The sequence below is a fragment of the Amphiura filiformis genome, chromosome 18 (genome assembly GCF_039555335.1).
Source record: "Amphiura filiformis chromosome 18, Afil_fr2py, whole genome shotgun sequence".
NCBI lineage: Eukaryota > Metazoa > Echinodermata > Ophiuroidea > Amphilepidida > Amphiuridae > Amphiura > Amphiura filiformis.
Window position 1 is genome coordinate 30,488,603 of NC_092645.1, and position 22,455 is coordinate 30,511,057.

Below are 22,455 nucleotides of genomic sequence, written 5' to 3' on the forward strand. Positions count from 1 at the left end.
CAAAATCGTTAATCAAGGGTAACAAAATACAATTCATAATTTTTAAGGCGAAGACTTTGCCTCTCCTACGCGCTGGATGACCAATGGGGACCAATACTGCGTTCACGCTAGTCCCAGCAAACACAAAAACGTTCTATAAACGTTATAAATAAGTTATATTTTGCTTTTGGTTTAGGTAAAAACGTTTTAATAACATTAAAATGTCGGGTTATATAAAGGTCATGAAAACGTTTTAAAACGTTTTATATGAAAACACACTACAACAATATTTTTTAATGTTTTTAAAAATGTATTTGTAAACTATTTTCGCAAACATTATTTGCCAAATATTTTGTCAACACTTAAATAACATTATGTTAAAATATTTGCACTCAGCAAACACAGAAATGTTCTTAAAATGTTTTATTCAAAACGTTTAAATAACATTTAAATGTCGGGTTATATAAAGGTCATGAAAACGTTTTTAAAACGTTATTGCAAATATTTTGGGCAAACATTTTTCGCAAAATATTTTTTCAACCCCAAAATAACATTCTGTTTAGAATGTTTTGTATCAAGTTTTCAAAAATGTTTTTGGAATGTTATTAAAACGTTTTTATACCCTTTATATAACCCGACATTCAAACGTTTTTTGTAAAACATTTTGTGTTTGTTGGGCAATAGATTATCAAAAAATGTTTTTAAATGTTATGAAAACGTTTTATACCCTTAATAAACCATTTATATAACCCGACATTTAAACATTTTCTGACAACCTTTTACAACCTTTTGCGAATGATGTCGAAAACGTTTTGTGTTTGCTGGGGTATGTATACTATAATTGAACACCGAAATAAAAAGACTAGTTTGCGTATGGCGTCCTGTCAACTGGACCAAAAAAGCAACCAATCACGTCGCGCCTTTGCCCTGACGTTACTTTCAACAAAGGAAAATTAACTTTAGTGAATATCCTTTATACATATTAACACATCATCTATATTTAAAATACACCTTCTGCCACTGATCTGACCACTTCAATGTCTTGCATGCAAAAACTTGACAACAGATAAAAGCTGATTTTAAAAGCTCTCAAATCATTTTGATGATCTATACCAATACTGATATTATTTTCTTCAAGGTAAATAATTCATATCATTTACACAACAGCTATATATTACACGAATGCTGCTCTTTCTCAGATCATGGTCATGGCATATTCCAATACTCATGTTATTTTCTTCAGGGTAAATAGTCCATGTTCTTTATATTTACAAAGCAGCCATTAAACACACGGTTTGCCACTGATTGAAATTTCAGCATTCGATCCAATTACCTTTGTTACCTTACATATCCAGTTGTATATAACTCATACACAGATTCTTATCATTTGATTACTATTTATTATTCTTGCTATTTATGGAAAAAGACTAATGCACTCCGCGCCCGGGCAATAGTCTTTTTTCCATTGCACTCACTCGCTGCTACCCCGCAGCTACCATGGCAACGCTAACAGACGCGTGCGTATATCGCGCACGGAGACTACCATGACTCGCCAATTATAGGTATGGGTGTCGCTTCTAAAGTTTGTAATATTTTTTTTAATTTATTTTGTTTTTCTGGTGATTTATAAAATTAAGTGGAAGAAAAAGAATTTTTTTATCGGTTATATAAAACAAATATTGAATGTTTTTATTCGTACAATTGAAAGAATATTTTCATTCGGTGAAATATTCACTGTTCCATTCAATATTTCACCTCATGAGAATATTAATACCATTGTACTCATAAATATTCAATATGTGTATACTATATCTAGAGTTGACTGCAGCCAAGTATTTAAAAAAAATGATCCCTTGTGTATAGTACAAATTGCTTACAACTTGTAGATATTTGTCTCTGGCTCTCCTGATTCACCGTTGGTGGTCATATCACTAATTCAGGGTAGATTTGCAAGTTTGCAGCAAAATGGCCTGGAATAACATCCGCGTACAACGGTCAGTGCTTCATGTGGTCAAGTGTGGTCGAGATTAACGCAAACGTCTAGCACTATAATTTTTATAGTAGCATTTTAAAGAAGTGCACAGAAAAGACAAAAAGGTAAGAACAGCACGAAGACAGAATATCAGACGGCTAAAGCCGACTGATATAACGCAAGAAGACCCTTAGCCATGCGAAACTAGATAGTAGAAGACCAGCCTGTAGAGTTCGTGACTAACTCATAGAACAAAGATTTGAAAGTTATTTTGGGATCTTTGATTGATTCTACATCAATTTCAGAAGGAACCGATGACCTCCTAATTACAATATGGATGCTTTTGGCAGCCATGTTGCAAAAGAGGGTCATCGGTTTTTTAATTTGCGTAGTTGTATTTCTCATGCAACAAAACATATAATTAGACACCAAAACTCACCGAAATGGATAGTTGTTTTTACTATGGTCAGAATTCAAAAGGTTGCTTGACCTATGAACATTTTTCGTTATATCGCCCTCGTGAAAGATCTGACACATTACAATCTATGCAATCTTGGAAGCCTCATGAGCATACGAGTAACATGATATATGAATTGACCTAATTGGAGCATTCTGAAAATTTGACCCCATGACCTTTAATTGACCCCACCTCGGAATGCCCGGAAGTTTCAGGAGGTGAGCCCAAGCTAAATTGATGCAGAATCAATCAAAGATCCCAAAATAACTTTCAAATCGTTGTTCTATGAGTTGGTCACGAACTATACAGGCTGGTCTTCTACTAATGAGCTGCTGTTCGTCAAGAGGCACAAATACCAGGTGGCAATTCAAATTCTTTTTTTATCAGCTATAAAGGGACTGTTTGATTCAAATGTTTGATTCAAATGTCAAGTTTTAGTCATAAAAGAAAAATTACCTGAATCCATATAATTATATTATTGACTAAATTTGTGTCTCTAAAAAGCTCAAATAGTCCTATAATAGGCCCTTGTTTATGATTTTGCAACTAGCACCATTTTATTCGCATCGTTTGCTAGGTAACTTCATTTAATGGTGTAGACGCAAATGTTTTTTCTGTCCAAATCTTGCAAGAGGGTAATTTAGCCATTTGACCTCTGGATGACTTTTGAATCATGGTCAATGTAAACAATGCATTTACATTAAGCCAGTAATTCTTTTGACCAATGTTAGTATTCATATTGACTGAATAAGCCCTACTGAAACTTGCTTAACTTTTTACTCTAATCTGTGTGCCATCTAATATAAACAAGAAAGAAAGAAGAAACTGCGCAAAAACAAAACACAGCCGTCCCGTAGGCATCGACTGTGTAGGAAACTGCCCAAACACACAACAGAGCCGCGCCACTGTCACCCGCTTTGTTTGAAAGAAAGACGAAAGTGTGCAAAACCAAAGCACAACCGTGCCGCAGGCACCGTTTTCCTGTTGGTAATAACTCCGCGAAGAATTGCCTAAACTGACCACTCGACCCACTTTCGTAGTTGCACAGTAAGCTTGTTTTTACAACTTCTTGAACACGGTTTGCTTTGAAGGGATCTCCCGGTGGGTTTGCCTTGGTTGCCTTGAGACTACTGTCACGTGCACACCTTAGTACCATCTGTACACCAAGACATTTCTGAGCTGAATCAAACTTTTGAAGCTTTCTTGCTATTTCATCGGGGTTTATGTCCGCTAAATGAGACAGGTATTCACCGGCACACTTTTCTTGAGCTGATTTGTTTCCTTCCTTCCAAACGCGGCAACACAGTTGAGCAATGAGTGGGGTCGATGCAATCTGAAACAAGTTATTGTTTCTGATATAATCACACAGCCTTTTTCCGGACTCTGGGGATTCTTGAAAAGTGTTCATGATGTATTCTCTCACGTGGTTTTTGGAGAAACCTTCCACGTCAAATTTGGCATAAACGTTATTGAGAGAAGAAAAGTCTGATGATCGCCAGTGCCTTGATGAAACAAGTACTCGACAACTAGTCAAATACCTGTTTCCTAATGTGTCAACAACATTACCACCACCAGCCTGATTACTACCAAGAATCTTTCCGCGACTGAACTCGTCATAAGAATCCAACAAGATCATGGCGCTATCCGGATTTTCTTCCAAGAAATACCTTATAGATTCTTTGGATAGTTTGGTGTCTATTGGCAGTAATTGGTGAAGAATGGCTTCTTCCAGACTTGAAGTATACTGCATCAGCCTCATGTCCAATACAAAGAGAAGAGGAAGATCATTCAGTGGAGAGTCCCTACTCTCCAATGCCCAATCATAAGCAATCTTTGCCAAAAGGGTACTTTTTCCAGAACCTCCTCTCCCGAGAAGCAACATCCTCCTTGGTAATATACCATTGACCTGTCTGGTAAATATGTCGTGGTGGGAGTTCAGGGGCATTTTAATAAACGCACAAAGCTTTGCCATAGTGTAGAATATGGATAAATTGACGTAAATCTCATCCATATCCAAACATGTTTCTGAGTCTCCCGGATGCTTGGGAATCTTGCACATAACTTGAAGGTAATGTTCTTTGAGCTGACGCTTACATACCCCGATGTCGAAACTAGCTGGTCGATTTGTACCTGTAAACAAATAGATTGCAAATAGTCATTTAATTAATGTATTATTTTTATCCGAAAGGATCCATCGTTTAATAATATGAATTATTTTCTGTTTTTGTATGAGATTCAAAGGAGTGCAAGCGTTTCTTATAGATTTCTAATTCTCTAAAGCCGTTAAAACCAGAGTAATTAAAACAAAAGTGAATGCTCATTTTACTTGATTCTTTGAATTGCATGCAAAATTATATATCTGAAGAAAATAGAAATCTTACCACGAATGTCATCAGCTTTCCTCTCTTGCTCCTTCAACTTTTCCTCGATTAACTCTAGCAACAGCTCTTTTATAGCTTTGCCGAGGAGCGGACTTAAGGCTTGTTGCTTCATACTTGCACTAACTGGCGATGTCTGAATCTGTGTAATGTAAAGAAAAGTGTTGATGTAAGTACTTACGCTCATCTTACAAGAGTGGAAGTGATTTGCACAAACCTTCTTTTTATGAATGGTCAAGGTTACAACTCCAGGCAATTGAGTGAACACACTTAATGTTTTCGCTCATTTTCTCATTCTTATAGAGTTTAACATTTTGGTGAAGTTTATCGATTCTAAGCTCTGAACATGTCTAGGTGCCAGTATAATTATAGTCTGCGTTTTTTGGTCGCGACAAACATTCTGTTGTCATTTTGTCGGAAAACATACTTGTTTTAAACACACGCAAAACGTAGAAGTACAGGTTGTATCAAAATGAGTGGTACCCATCAAATTTGATGTTTATTGCAAAGACCGCCTCTTCAACATTGCCTCTGCAACATTGGATACTCTTGAAATATAAAGAATGTATAGTTTATGATTTGTTATAGCCTACAATTTATCTACAAATTATTTAGATCTTGTTGAATTTGATGTGACAGACTCATCCATTATCAATGAAATTGATGGGTATCAATCATTTTGATACAGATTGTACACTGCCTTTACGACATGACACGATCGGTGTAACTTAGGAATAGTACACGCAACCCACACCATAATTTTAACCTTACTCACAGCACCTAATCCTCATCCATCTACCCTAATGGCAATTCCCTGATCTATCAACTTATTCCAATGTTATAAAGGCAACTGTAAATCTAAATCCTGATTCTTAACCCTATACTCAACTAGACTGGCCCCCAGTCTCGGTTCGGTTCCATCTCTGGATAATGTAACAATAAATAATTACATAATGCTCTATGAAAAAAAATGCCAAAGTCCTGTAACCCCCCCCTTATTTTCCTCAATGCCAAAAACCCATTCCTCTTCATCCACAAATCGACGCCACTGATTACGCACACAATCAACCATGCAGCAATATAGAAATATACTCGTATTATAAGTGAACGCGAAAGTCCATTGAGCGCTGATTCCTCGACTGGTCCAATCTGTTGGAGATCTCCCTTCCAAATAATCGTTCAACGAAGCACGGTGATTCCGATGTCAATTACGAAAGCCCCGCCCCAGTTTCAATTCAAATATGGTAGCACAAAGCTATGCCGCGGGATGTGACGCAAGATCGGATGGGACACTTGTCAACAACTGAGAGGTATTGAGCTCAACTGGCACGCGTCTGATAGACCCATGGTACGCGCAATAATAAAAGGCAACCACTCGACTCGGACTTAGGCCTATTGTCCATATTGCGTATATTATCGCGTGCGGTTTGCAAATGTTTGCACATGGGAAGCCTCTTCAAATATCCCCGCGCTGCCAAGCTGCGTTGATTGGTCGGATACAATATCGTTGTTTTAGTCGCTTACACAAACGTTAATGTAGTGAGAACACGGACGTGTTATGTAGAAAGTGCGCCTGACCCAGGATCGGTAAAAGTGAACTCCCACAAAATGCTGGGAGCTGGAAGGCAAATTACTTACAGACTGGGAGGGTCCATGTATTGGGTTGATTTTTAATGCTATGTAGTCTCCATTACCAGTCGTTCTCCATGGACCCGAGGGAGTGTCTATAACTCAACTAAATACCACAAAATACCACGAGGATAACCACTGCGCGCATGTATGATTCCCAGGTGATGCCATGACACAATCACCCTAAGTGCTATATGCATTACCCACTTCCTCCAGAGCCATCCTATTGTATCCACCATACAATATTTAAGACGAAAGGAGGAAAAACCAGCTCAATGAACTAACAAACTCATGCGAATGTGCCTCACGTACCTTTTTTATATCGAGTTGCATCAGATCTATTATATCTTGCGTGAAATAGCGAGGAGCGAAACAAGCAATAAGGGCATGGATGTCACCAAAGTATTGCGCAGTGTCAGTATCGTCTAATTCCATATTGTCCTTGATTTGTGTGTGACAAAGCTCATTTCGTACCTTGAAAACCTATAACATAAAATAGATATTTAAAATTGAGTTAGATGCTGCACCTCACAAATATTCATTAGCTAGCAAACAGAAACGACATGGAATGTTGCCCAGGTAATAGTTTTGAGCATGATGAAGTTGGCCGGAGATAGGAGATTGGAAATGTGACATTCGTTATTCTACTGAATATCAACATTTAAACAATTTTGTGCATAAATCTCGAATGTAAAACATGATGTAAAATTACTCTAGGACTGGCAGGACACATGATCGATGCAGAAAAATAATTTTAAGAACAAAATTCAGCCTAATATTGAGGGCTTGGACAGCAACGTGTGCACAGTATTTTTTTCTGGGACATAAGAGCACATCAGACATATCAAATTGCATTCTGAATACGAAGAATGTCCTTCTGATATGAAATAATTTTGATTTTTTTTTTTTATAGATATATTCGATAATATTACAAATTTTATGGCAAATTATTAAAATTTTAATTGATATTTTTATTTTTGATATTTAAGGGATCTAAAATGAGCGTTTATTGCTTTTCGACAGTATTTTTTGTGGGACATGAGAGCACCTCAGACCTATCGAATTGCATTCTGAATACGAACCATGTCTTTCTGATATCAAATAGGCTAATTTTCATTTTTTGAAAATCATAATATAATACAAATTTTATGACAAATTATAAAAATTTGATATTTTTCAAATTTTGATATATAACAGTCCTCGAAGTAAATTATATAAATCTAATGATATATTCTTAAAGTGTATGTAGCTGGGAGGAAAAGCCGACGGTCAATTGAAAATTTTAACCTTTCATATTGAAGATATGGATTTTTTCCCCAAAAGACCTAATTTTTTTTGGTGTTTTGGGAAAAAAAATCCATATCTTCCATACGAAAGGTCAAAATTTTCAATTGATCGTCGGCTTTTCATCCCACCTACATATACTTTAAGTATAAATCATCAGATTTATAAAGTTTACTTCAAGTACTGTTAAATATCAAAAATATCAATTTTAATGATTTGCCATAAAATGTGTATTAAATTGCGAATTTCAAAAATCAAAATTATTTGATATCAGAATGACATTCTTCGTATTCAGAATGCAATTCGATATGTCTGATGTGCTCCAATGTCCCAAAATAAATACTGTCCAAACGTTCATACCCCAGCCCTTAACAGTCCTCGATGTAAACTTAATTAATGTAATGATATGTACTGTTTTTCTGTATCTAGGCTATTCACATGACTTCACATGACATGAAGAAAAGTATATAAAGTCAAAATGTGCCAACATTTACGTACTTTCCTCTGTTGAAACCCACCAATTGAAAAACGGACCCAACAAGTTATTGGCCACATACCCGTTTACCTCTAAATAAGGAGGACCCTCTGGCGAGATTAACAGTTAATTTAGTTTGGCCTTAACATTTATTGCCCGGTCCGAATATTTTATGTTAACATTGCCATACCTTTTGAAGTTGATCATAGAATTGTTGGTTCCCTTGATGAAGCGGTGTAAAGTGCATTGCCAACATTAGTAAGCATGCAGCATCCAGGTCATCTAAACAGCCGTATATTTGACTATGTAGCCTAAGTACGAAAACCTTAGCGACCTCCATCGGATCCTTACAGAATAATGTCGGGTCAACGTTATTCCACTTCATAGACACGATGTTGGATTGTGGGAAATACGCATTCTCTATAGCTGTTTTCCAAGCTACACAACTCTGGCAAAACCCCTTCTTTGGGTTTGGTTTTCCCTTGTGAGGACATGACTGTGTACATGTACCCAGGTTCTGTAGATTTCTTTGATGCCAGTCTTCTAGTACCGTCTTGAGGGTGGTCAGAAGGACAGCAGAACAGACCATCTGGACAGCTCGATGTAATCTTATTAAATTATCCATGATTTATGTTACTTGGCATCCACGTGTTCTGCAATATAGAAAGGGGTACAACTTTCAGTTCAGGAATGACCTAAAGCAACAAAACGCCACGCCATTGATATCAGTGGGTAGTCGCTTGATACACTGCACGATTTAGGGAATGGAAAAAGTGATGTGTTTCCAAACGCAGCACGAAAACACAGCAGAATAATAGAAAATACAGCACTATAATAGAAAACATAAGAATGAAAAAATTCCGTGCTTTGTTTGCAAACACAGCACCCAAACACAGCACTATAACAGAAAACATAAGTATGAAAAAACTCTCTGCTGTGTTTGGAAACACAGCACTCAAACACAGCAATAAAACATAAAACATAAGAATGTCCATGCTATGTTTGCAAACACAGCACTCAAACACAGCACTATAAAACATAAATCTCTAAATTCTCATGTTTTATATTACAGTGCTGTGTTTGAGTGCTGTGTTTGCAAACACAGCATGGAAGGGAACACAGCAGGGAATCAGCACTCGAACAGCACTATAATATAAAACATAAGAATGAAAAAATTCCATGCTGTGTTTGCAAACACAGCACTCAAACACAGCACTATAATATAAAACATAAGAATGAAAAATTCCGTGCTTTGTTTGCAAACACAGCACTCAAACACAGCACTATAATATAAAACATAAGAATGAAAAAATGCCTGCTGTGTTTGCATACACAGCACTCAAACACAGCACTATAATAGAAAACATAAATCTCTACGTTCTTATGTTTTATATTACAGTGCTGAGTTTGAGTGTTGTGTTTGCAAACAAAGCACGGAATTTTGCCATTCTTATGTTTTATATTATAGTGCTGTGTTTGAGTGCTGTGTTTCCAAACACAGCAGCACTCAAACACAGCACTATAATATAAAACATAAGAATGAAAAACATCCATGCTGTGTTTGCAAACACAGCACTCAAACACAGCACTATAATAGAAAACATAAGAATGAAAAAAATGCCTGCTGTGTTTGGAAACACAGCACTATAGAGTCAGAGCCAAAAATGTTCATCACTCAACCTAATAGGAATATTTGTCAGAGGAGTGAATTTCTCCTCTGGTTTAATAGACTACTTACCAAAAGGTTATGAATCGGCAAAAAAATTATAAAATTTACCGGTCAATTTCGGAATGCAAGCAATAAAACACACACGTAGCGCCCTCTCGGTGTGGCGGGACGGAATTGTTAAATTTGATGTTACTACATTTAAAAAAGATAGGATTTTTTGTTTATGGTATTATAAAGGTCTTCTGTATAGACAATTTCAGCACTAAAAAAATGTCACCGGACTTTGCAAAAATAAAGAATTAAATTAAAATATGTGTAAAATTCCGTCCCGCCACATTTTGAGGTGAATTTTTTACGTTTCGGAAGGGACGAAAAACAAAATTTTAGTCAAAAATCTCCAAAATATCAACTATTATGGTAATAAACATTCCTGAGTACACAAAAATTGAATTCATCAACTCTCCTAGACTCAGAGCCATTCTAACTTATTCTTTTTCAGGCCTTTTGTAGTAGGATGCCAGCAATAATTCTATTTCCCTGCTGTGTTTGGAAACACAGCACTCAACACAGCACTGTAATATAAAACACAAGAATTTAGAGATTTATGTTTTATATTATAGTGCTGTGTTTCAGTGTTGTGTATGCAAACACAGCAGGCAATTTTTTTCATTTTATTTTTCTATTAGAGTGCTGTGTTTGAGTGCTGTGTTTGCAAAAACAGCAGGGAATTTTTTTTTCATTCTTATGTATTATATTGTAGTGCTGTTTGAGTACTGATTCCCTGCTGTGTTTGGAAACACAACACTCAAACACAGCACTATACTATAAAACATAAGAATGAAAAAATGCTGTGCTTTGTTTGCAAACACAGCACTCAAACACAGCACTGTAATATAAAACATAAGAACGTAGAGATTTATGTTTTCTATTATAGTGCTGTGTTTGAGTGCGGTGTATGCAAACACAGTGCAGGCATTTTTTCATTCTTATGTTTTATATTATAGTGCTGTGTTTGAATGCTGTGTTTGCAAACAAAGCACGGATTTTTTTCATTCTTATTATAGTGCTGTGTTTGAGTGCTGTGTTTCCTAATACAGCAGGGATTTTTTTTTCATTCTTATGTTTTTTATTATAGTGCTGTTTGAGTGCTGTTTCCCTGCTGTGTTTGGAAACACAGCACTCAACACAGCACTGTAATATAAAACACAAGAATTTAGCGTGTTTCAGTGTTGTGTATGCAAACACAGCAGGCAATTTTTTTCATTTTTATTTTTCTATTAGAGTGCTGTGTTTGAGTGCTGTGTTTGCAAACACAGCAGGGAATTTTTTTTCATTCTTATGTATTATATTGTAGTGCTGTTTGAGTACTGATTCCCTGCTGTGTTTGGAAACACAACACTCAAACACAGCACTATACTATAAAACATAAGAATGAAAAAATGCTGTGCTTTGTTTGCAAACACAGCACTCAAACACAGCACTGTAATATAAAACATTAGAATTTAGAGATTTATGTTTTCTATTATAGTGCTGTGCTGTGCTGTGTTTGCAAACATAACATGGATTTGGCTTTCTTATGTTTTATATTATACTGCTGGGAAGATGCTTATATTTTTTTATATGTTGCATCTCGTAAGAAATGGGGTAGAGAGGAGGAGAGGGAAGGCATTGGAAGGTGCAGTGGCGGTAGCCAAGGGGGGGCAGCTCCCTATGGGATATATTATCCTCTTGCTTGACCCTCCTCCTGTTGGATGCTGGCCGCAGTGTGGATATTTCTCGTTTAGGCATTTTTGCCCGTTTTAACCAATAATGTTTTCCATTGAAAGTCGCCTCCCCAAAGACCTAAAAGAAAAACCCTGACAACGCTGGAAAATGGAAATAGGATATTGACAAAGCTAACTTTAATAATTGAGATTTAAATAAATAATATAGGTCTAGCAACAAAAGAATATTTAACATGTATAATCGAAACATTATATAGAGTTTTAAAATGATATGATAAGGAGATTAGCGCCGGCTCCCGACATAATCCCTGTTGTGGAGGACATATTACGAGTACATTCATGTCTATTCAAACGAAGCGTATAGGTAGAGTTTTCTGTCTTGAAGTGGGACCATTTGTGACCATCCGCCACGAAGTGGTAGTAAAGTCGGCTCTAAGTCATTTTCTGTTTATTGCAGATTTTAACAGAATGCACGTTCTGCTTTAAAATGACACCTCAATCAGCTTCATCGGTCATCTTGAAGTGAAGTTATGGTTCATCAGAGGTCAGATTCCTAATATTCTTTACATAGAAATCCATATATTGTTTTTGATTGTTTCTCAAAATGGAAAATGCCGACTTTACGACCAGTGTGTGGTGGATGGGCAAATTTACTCAATTGACGAAACAAAAGGGAGCCGTAGCTTACACATACCCTTCTTTTGATCGCCCATTGATACATATGTCCCGAGTTTTTCCGTCAAATTTTAATTTTGTTATTCTTTATTCAAAATGTTGAAATGATATTAGTAAACCCCACAGGTACCTCAATTTGGTGCTACGTGTACCTCATTTAATGAGATACACGTAGCACCAAATTGAAATACCTATGAATACGACCTTCATGCCCATTTTACACTGTAACTCAGAATACAATTGAGGACATTTACGGCTCATTCGTGGTGTACGGTCACATTTTATTTCGTTCCAATGACCGGTCAGAATGGGAAACTTTAAAATTCATAATTCGAAAAGTTTTTGACCGATTTTGACCATTTAACCACCAAAATACTTCTGTTGATGAGTTCTATCCAGAAAACAATCTTTTGTAGCAATAGGGGCAACATGAAATTTTGATGGTTATCCCTACTTTAAGCGACCAAGACACTATTCCCGCAGTCGCTATTTGTGCAGTAACCAATCAGACGTTCGCGTTAAAGGATGGGGTATGAACGTTTGGACAGTATTTATTGTGGGACATTAGAGCACATCAGACATATCGAATTGCATTCTGAATACGAAGAATGCCCTTTTTGAAATTCGCAATGTAATACACATTTTATGGCAAATGATTAATAATTGATATTTTTTATATTTAACAGTACTCGAAGTTTATTTAAAGTGTATGTAGGTGGGATGAAAAGCCGACGATCAATTGGAAATTTTGACCTTTCGTATTGAAGATATGGATTTTTTTCCCAAAACACAAAAAAAAATTAGGTCTTTTTGGGGAAAAAATCCATATCTTCAATATGAAAGGTTACAATTTTCAATTGATCGTCGGCTTTTTCTCCCAGCTACATACACTTTAAGAATATATCATTAGATTTATAAAATTTACTTCGAGGACTGTTATATCAAAAATGTGAAAAATATCAAATTTCAATAATTTGTCATAAAATTTGTAATATATTGTTAATTTCAAAAAATGAAAATTATTTGATATCAGAAAGACCTTCTTCGTATTCAGAATGGAATTCGATATGTCTGATGTGCTCTCATGTCCCACAAAAAATACTGTCGAAACGCTCAAAACGCTCGATCATTCCAGATCCCTTAAGGTAAAACTGAGCAAGAAATCCAATCGATATGTGCAGTTGGCATTAAGGGGGTACTACACCCCGGCCCAATTTTGTGCCTATTTTTGCATTTTTCTCAAAAATTATAGCACATTGGTGACAAGTAAAATATGCATATTATAAGGGCAAGGACTACAACTACTGTACTGAAAATTCAGCAACTCAAATCAAGTAGTTATTGATTTGTTGATCAAATATTGGTTTTCCCTCATTTTTGACTGTAACTCCACAACTGTTGTCTGTGCTGAAACAAAATTTCCAGTGTAGTAGTTGTAGTCCTTGCCCCTATAATATACATATCTTACTTGTCCCCAATGCCAAAATGGGCACAAAATTGGGCAGGGGTGTAGTACCCCCTTAAAGTTGAAGTAAATTTTCGAACTTCATTTCGCAAACTCTCTATTAATTTTAAATCCACTCCCCTTGCGTGGCAAGTAGTGCTGGGTTGCATCGTACCAGTAGCAAGAACATGCAATAAGTAGCATTTCAGTAATATTTGATTTATATCACGTAATAGATATAATGCAATTGACCTGAAAAATCAACCAATGGTATTGTCTTAACGATTAGGCATTGTAGCTATAGCTAAGTGTTCTATATATCGACAAAGGTAAACATAACCGAACATTGACTTTTAGAACTTACTGCTTGTTTGTTAACCGTTATCAGCCTTGTGGTAATTATGAGTTCTAGTTTCAGTTTATTTTTCATCCATTAATTACAAACATTACAAAACATGTATATTTTATGCAAGATACTGAGGAATATATTAACACGAAGAGCAGTGGATGAGGATGTAGAATGATAAATAAAGTAAAAAACTATTTTAATACATTAGAAAAAAACGAACCTTTTATAAGTTGCGAAATTACCAGATTTATCAATGCAAAATTCAACAAAGTATACATACAATGCACAAATAATAAACAATTTCATAACCAATAGGCATATCAAGAACAGTAAGTTATTAATCAATTACACAACTGCAACATCACATGTATTCGATATACATGTAATAGCGAACGTAACAGTTTTGGATACAACTTTGAAACCAAAACATGCAATTATGCATGTATGCACTTACAAATGAAAGGCCTGCATCCAACCTTTACATGTGAAATTTTTTGAAAGGCTATTATTAGTAGAGTAAATGATAATCATAACAACAATGCTAATGGTATTAGATAATGATATTGGAGTTATACAAATAACGGTTATCGTACATAATTTGTGATTGCAAATCAAACATAATTGTTGTTTTTAAATATAATACATGTCAATAATTAATCGTTATTGGTCCAAATGGAATTAATATTCATGATGCTATTTACTGTATTACCCGAGTTTATGACTTTTCGTTTTAGATGGTATGACTCAAATATTCGTGCAATATTAAGATTTAAAAACAAAATAGAACAGTACTAGCTGACACTACTAAGAAGTGAACATAAATTGAGGAAATAAGTTATAAAAAGTGTTTTATACAACAATATTCCAAATTTAGATTAAAAAACAACTAAGGTTTCAGGAACATTTTAATGTTTTAAAAAACATCCTTTTTACTGTGTAGGAACACGTGTAGGTAAGCACAACTTGTCACTAGTACCATAGGCTTAGGAACCGAGAATTTTGGTGCGGGGCTGAAATACCATTCACCCCCCCAATAATTCTAGGTGAAGTTAAAACAATTGTGAAAAATAAAGGGAAAATGGGTGTTTGTGACCTACATTTTGCACAAAAAAAAGATTCTCCAAAATGTTCCTAAAAACGAGCTTCTAAATTTTAATCAGTACTGTATTTTGGTTCTGACAAATGGTGACATTATTTCTTTGATCGGTTTGTAGCAAATACAAAAGAGGAAAAAGCAATCACTTGGCGTGGTTTTATACAGGGCACACATTTGAAAAAATAGCATGGTATGCGTTTTTGATTTTGTGAACATGGTGCGTAAAACCGATGAAAACGAAGGATTTGCAAACGGATTCTGACAATTTGTATAAGCATACAAAAAATAATGTAAAGCTACGTCCAACGCACCAACTTCTACAGCAGAGGCACTAAAATCAATACCCGGGATACACGTGAATGCACGATTTGATATTCAGCGATAAATTTTTGGATACCGGGATAGAAAATGATGAATATCTCCCGTAATGTTGTTATTCTAAAGAAGCCATATTTCGATGCTTCCACTTGAATGTGCTGAAAGGATATGATGGTCGTTAGCTTACGTAGTGAGAAAGAACCGTACGTATTGAGCTCAAAAACTGACAAAAATTCTGGTTTTTAGCGTAGCGTAGGCCACTGGTGGAGGCAGTCTAAAAGCAGATGACCTCATGGCGTATACCATGCTCACTGACTAGTACACAGGTCAGTCACCAGGCTATTGTCAATAGCCATAGTCGGCCCATTATGCGTCTCAAAACTATTAAACAGGTCAGAAGAAAAAAAAAACCTATCATGGTGATTTCTGCCATGAGGATATCGGGGCGATGACACTGTGCGGGGTTTGGCAAAGACATGCAACACTCTATCACGTCATACGAGAAGGCACACAGCACCGTGCTGGCGGGATAGACCACACGCACGATAGAACGATCGGCCCTCATGAATGCAGGAATTCATGCAGCATACAAAACACGGGGATTTTGAATGCTTGTGGTTATTCTGTAGTAGTCTGTGATCATATCTATACTAGTACTATACTTGCTTTAGAAACTTTATTTTAACATGATTGAGAAAGTAGTATCAACCTTGATTTGTTTTTCAAGACAAAAAATTAGATAAAGAAATGGAGTTCAGAAAAACTGGCATTATGATAAAGGAGAGAAAAAATCAGAACCGTTCGGATTCGAACCAGCGCGCACTGATGCCCGGGACTGATGCTTACATGTCGTTCAGCTCACCACCACACGCCACAACAACTCATGGCGGATCTGCCGGCGAATTGAACATGTAATGATTCTATTCTCTGGTAAATGTATCACGGCCACAAAAATTAGATATAAATACAGAATAAAACCTTTATATGAATGAGAGCGCACACTCTAAATTTTGCAACGGTTGATGTGTTTGTATACAAATGGCTGAACCAATTAACTATTCGTTGGAGTGTTTTAGGTGTATGTAAACCAACGGTTCTTCTTCACGGATGCAGGTTTGCAAACGATAACCTTAATATCAAGCAACAAACGGTGGATCCGTTCGTATACAAATGGCTAAACCAATTGATAAGAAAAATGTGTTGGTTGGAGCATGGAAGAAAGAGATAAGAAGGAACGACAACGAACCAGGAGGGTGAAAGTGCATATAGGAACAATGCCAAAAACTACGTCACGCCGGTCACGCTATTGTTCGACTTAAACTACATCATTCGCCATTTTGTAAATATTAACGCATGATCGTTGCTTTGAAGTTTCCACCGGATAGTCTGTGGATAGCGCAAGAGCATGCTTTGACCATGCGCAAAAAATGAATATCATGAAGATGTTTAAGATTGATTCTTAGATGTTTCAAAATTACCGTCATATTGCATAGATTCATCAAAGAATGGTTTGAAGTACTAACCTTATTTAGTAATTTTAAAAAATCGGGAGAATTTTACAAAATCAATGTTTTTACCTGTCGGTATTACAACTCGTGAAACACATTAGTGATGTGCCTGGGTGACCTAATCTACTAAACCTTTAACGTTTCCTCTATGAACTCTAACCCTCCTGCAATATGCCGCCTATTGTCTAGAGTTAAACTACATCTTTCGGTGTGTTACGTAATACTACGATGCCTATCCCATTATATCGATCCCTGAACGAACGCATTCACTTTGTCCACTCCCTTTACCGACATTTAATTGACATTGTTATTCATGAGGATTTACTTTGATCAATACCCCGCGTTAAATAGGTGATTGGTATTGTACTCCATGTATTTGCATGTCTTCTGGAGCGTGTCTGAAGGATGATTTGAACTAATGACCTTCCGTGCAAGCACTCTATAGGATTTTCTCTGGTGACGTGATCATCGGTCATTGATGGCCTACATCTTTTTCTTCCATTTCGCCCAATTTTCCCGAACTTTGATGACTTTTTTCTCAGAGTTGGCAGTCTTTGGCACTGAAACGAGTTAGCTAGTTACGATTATACACATATAAACTATTAAATTAAACAGGTTTCATGTACCGGACTCAACCGGAACATTGTGCATTATTTAAGAACATTTTGCATCAATTTTTCATCGAAAAAGTCACCAAAATCTTACCTTATTTGCTAAAGATGAAACTCAGCAAAAAAACGGCCGATTTTGATGACCTTTTCGATGTGTTAAAGACATTTTCTACACAACACGATCAAGAAAACAGTTTGACTGTAGATCCCAAAACAAAGCTACTATACATGTTCAGAGCATCAGTGAAATTCCATAATCTTACTTCTGGGTAGCGTTTGTTTGTTCTTGGATGGGTTTGTTATAGTTTTTTTCCAGTAATGATTTCGCCAAACATCGATCGCGGTAAATGGATCATACATGAAAGTAAGGCTCGTTTTATCTTTTCAGTTTCCGTAAGTCTATTGTTCAGATACGAAAACGCAAGGGATTTAGTAAGTTTACTGTAACATGACTTCATTGTTAACTTTGAAGTACCAATCAGCTTATTTCAAAAGAGGCACTTGCTTATGTCAATAAAAGCGGGAGATACATCACCGCTGTTTTTAATGGCCTAGCGCCCTCTCGTCTTTGATGCATGCCAATCCGAATTACAAAGTCCACTTTTTTCCTGTAAAAACGTTGAAAATAAGCTCTAAAATCACAAAAGGCCCGCTTATGAGCATATCGCACCCCTCGTATCAATGTCTATCTCCCTATTTTGCTTCCTCCTGCCCCCCCCCCCATGATCAGTCTCCCCACTCCCTCCCCGTCCCCCGGTCCCTACTCTCTCCTCTCGAGTTCTTCTCTTTCTAGTCTTTCCGTCTCTCCCTCTCCTCTCTTTCTTCCTCACCCCCTCCCACTCTCGCTTGTTCAGTCTCAACTTAAGTATCTCCCTCCCTCCCTCCCTCCCCCTCGCGAAATTTATCAGTATGATCCATGACTGAAAATAAGCTCTGCAAAAATAAACATTTAAAATAAACCCGAGTCTTGCATATAGGCCCAACCAATTATCAGATTAGCTTGCCATGAATAGAATACATTATCTTTGCTCCAATGCAAATTCTTTTGTATTGCATTTCAATATAAAACATGATTACCAAATCACCACTTGTACGCGCCTCATTGGGAGATATTTGACTATTTTAGATCGCCAATATGAAAGACTTTTGCTTATAACTTGGCAACATGGTTAGTATATATTTCAATGCAAGACTTTTTTTACGAGCCACTTACGTCTAGGCGTAAGTGCATATACACCAAACACAAGTCAATTGAAGCCGTACAATTTACCGCGAATTTAGGACCGTAAAATTTAGACTCTTCTTTTGTCTAGATTGGCACCCAACCGCACATCTCAAGGTTTTATGTAAAAATCAATATAACTTACCAAAACGAAAACTGAAATTCACGAGCTTCAAATTTTCAGTAACTAACAAAAGGCTAGAATAAAAGATTGGTCATACCTGGGAGACTACCACTTCAGAATAACAATGACTTACAAAAACTATTACGGATACGGAAACAGAAACTGAAAAGATAAAACGACGGTGAGTACCATTGGTAGCTTTTCTTTTCATGCGTCAATAGATAAGCGGATTAAAAATTGGTCGATCGAAGTCGTTGTGGTTCCTTCTCATCTCTTTCTTCCATGGTTGGAGTGTTTCAGGTATTTGTAAGCAAACGGTTCTTCTTCACAGGTTTGCAACAGATAATCTATATAATCCGTTTGTATACATTCCCTCATTTCAAATATATAGTTTTGGTTTCTCTATTGTTCAGAAACCAAAAATCAAGGGATTAAAATGTGGAGATGAACTGGTATGCAATCATAACACTATTGTGCTGGGAGGACACAAGAGGGTATATATAATCAAAAGTATAATGGCCTATAACCATACGTATATAATAGCCTATTGTGCTAACAGTTTCATTATCATATTTAACAACGCGGGCGATTTTTGATGCTCTCTTGCCGTAGGTAGCACACTTCCATGACACCATAAAATAAGTTATGCATAGACATCGTTGGGATGGATATATACGATTCCTAGGCCTACATGTAGAAATCATGTGCATATATTGAGGGGGGGGGGGTTTCTGTTTTTTGTCTGAAATATAAACGATGCATGATGATGTAGATGATTTGATTATGAATTAGATTATTCCCCGGAAAGCACAACCCATACCTCTTACCTATGTTCCCTCCGCCACCTATATATAACCTCCTCCCTCCCCCTCCCCACACTCGATATCGACTCTTCCCTATTATTCCACTCCACTCTTGAGCTCCCCTCCCCCCTCCTTCCCTTCCCACTTCCAATGCTCCCCCCCCCTCTGTTTCTCTTTCTCCCTTACCCTTACCCCCCCCCTCCCCACCCACACACACACTCTTTCCCTGGCTATCTCTTTCTCTCTCTCCCCTTCTCCAATAAATAAATTGAATAAAAGTCAGTTTAAACCAGCTTTCTATGATATTGATCTTCCGTCATGCGACATGCACATAAATAGAGATTTGTATAATAGTGTTTATACCACTGAAGTCATAATCTGTCAAGTGTCTATTGTCATGTCTGTGGAAATATTTCGATGGTCTATATATTTTCACAGTGAAATCAGCTTAGGCTAATTTCGTAGTCTCTTGTCAATGCTTTCAAACTAAATCAATGCTTTCAAATGTAGACTGCTTTGTTCGACTTCTCTGCTCGTGAATATTGCACTGCGAAATTTAAACATTTCTTTTGTATACTTAGATCAGGTAACTCGAAAATCCTGTAATTTTATTTGTCACACCACTTATAAGAAACTGAAACCAAAACCGAAACTACCTGCCACAAATGTTTAGTTTTAAACAAAAGGTAGAAACAATGAGTTCGATATCTTGTGATTCAAGTGGTTAGGCAGGAGAATAGGAAACCACGTGACCAAAACCAAAACCAAAACTAAAACTATATATTTGAAATGAGGCAATGAACCAATTGACTTGAAAAAAGTGTCACGACCCCCGAAGGGGGGAGTGCATTAGACGCACCAACCTCAGCTATCATTGATTTATATGTACATACCTCTTCCCTAGTAAAAGTGGCACAATTGTGCTTTTACCTTTTCGTTGTTAACTAAATATATCTCGAGATTAGAACAAACAAATTGAGACAGCCTGTGTATATATCATTTTAAAGACATGTCTGAAGAAACAATCAAAATCGAAAATAATGCAAAATCTCTCATTTTCACGGCCATTTTCGCGGAAGGCTGCGCGCAATTTTTTCAAAATAAGAAACCCTATTGAAGCAGAAAACGTCATATATAGTCTCTTTAAAAAAATACCCGGTAAACGTACAGCCTATACGCAAGGTCCATATGATGCACACCTGTAACATTCTCATCTTTACCCACCCTTCCTCCAACACCACCACCCCCACACCTCCACCCCCACCCCACCACCAACAAAGCTGACTACTCTATAGGCCTATGCCCCTGATGTTTTGTGCAACTATAGGCCAAAACAGGAAACATGTTGGTATTAAATAACGTAATAATAGCGTTTTTTAGTGCTATTCGCCACTTGCACGGTTCCGCCATTATGCACTATATGCGGGGAGAGCCTCGAACTGGCAGCATACATGAATGGGAATTGAACCAGTCATATAACATTCTGTGTATGGTTACGTAATTCTTCCTTTCATATATGCTGCCAGTTCGAGGCTCTCCCCGCATATAGTGCATAATGGCGGAACCGTGCAAGTGGCGAATAGGCCCTATAGTAAACAAAAAATGACTTGAATCATAAGGTTAAAACCTACCTTTTAAACTAGTGAAAAACCTCGCAACAACGTTGTATAATTATGTTCAAAGCCGGGTTCAAATCTGTGTAAGGTAGTATATGTAAAACATTCATGGCGTACTGAAACAGTAAAGCTATCTTTATGCATATAGCGCGATAATGCCCCGATAACACGGGGAATTCCATGCAATATTAGCTGCATGTGACAAATAACATACTTCCGCAATACAGAATTTGACCTATAACATGTATAATGTATCTAAAAAGGTTATAGGCAGGTCAGGAGGGTGAAAGTGCATAGGAACAATGCCGGAAACTACGTCACGCTATTGTTCGACCTAGGCTACATCATTTTTAACGCATGCGTGTTCGTCAATACAGCTTTAGACTCCTCCACCTTCGCAACACGGTACGTGGAGTGACTGGAATTACACTGACGGCGGAGGAGAATACTAGCTGGTCAAACAGTTTAATTCTATCAAGCATATAATACCTGAACAATCATCGTCATTTGATCTATTTACTACAGAATATATTGTATACTCAAAATATAATTTTAAAATGGTAAACCTGTTAACTTGTATATTTGTGTACTAAAATATAAGGACATGTGAATAAAATCATGTCGAAGACAAAATGGCCGCTAATCCGCCTATTGTGAGACCTAGGATACATATTTCAAAAGAGGGCAGCAGACTAGGATGCCTATCCCTTTGTCTATTATTCCTGGGCAGGTCCATCCGAGGACAAAACTACTACTTTTTCCTATCAACAACATACTTTTCATGTATGTTCCTTTTGATGAAAGAAGTAAAATAGGCCCAGGGGCCACCTCACTTTTTTCCTTAAATCCAAGATGGCGGCCAAAATCCCCAAAATGCACTAACATTCCTAAAAACTCATGTATACAGTCTTAGAATGTTATGGAACTATTTCATTTTACCTTCAACTTATACAGATATCGGTCAATATATGTACACAACAAAAATATGTAATTCTTTAAATGGACTCTCCGTTCACCCATCAATATGACTACATTCAGAAAATAAAGATTGGATTGAGTAATCAGTCTTTTTGATTATAATGTGCTTGTAACTATCAGTAAAGTATACATTGCGAATAATTA

The 22,455-nt window shown here is 36.7% G+C and overlaps 1 protein-coding gene across 1 annotated transcript; it reads right to left on the reverse strand.

Annotated features, from left to right (window-relative positions):
- Positions 1 to 2,608: 2,608 nt before the first annotated feature.
- On the reverse strand, positions 2,609 to 21,512 carry LOC140139435 (uncharacterized). Its single transcript, XM_072161192.1, has 5 exons — positions 21,349 to 21,512; positions 8,365 to 8,827; positions 6,728 to 6,898; positions 4,790 to 4,928; positions 2,609 to 4,538 (listed from the first exon to the last, which is right to left on the reverse strand). The coding sequence occupies exons 2-5, from the start codon at positions 8,797 to 8,799 to the stop codon at positions 3,190 to 3,192; spliced, it is 2,094 nt and encodes a 697-aa protein (XP_072017293.1). The 5' UTR covers positions 8,800 to 8,827; positions 21,349 to 21,512; the 3' UTR covers positions 2,609 to 3,189.
- Between the last annotated feature and the right edge of the window lie 943 nt (positions 21,513 to 22,455).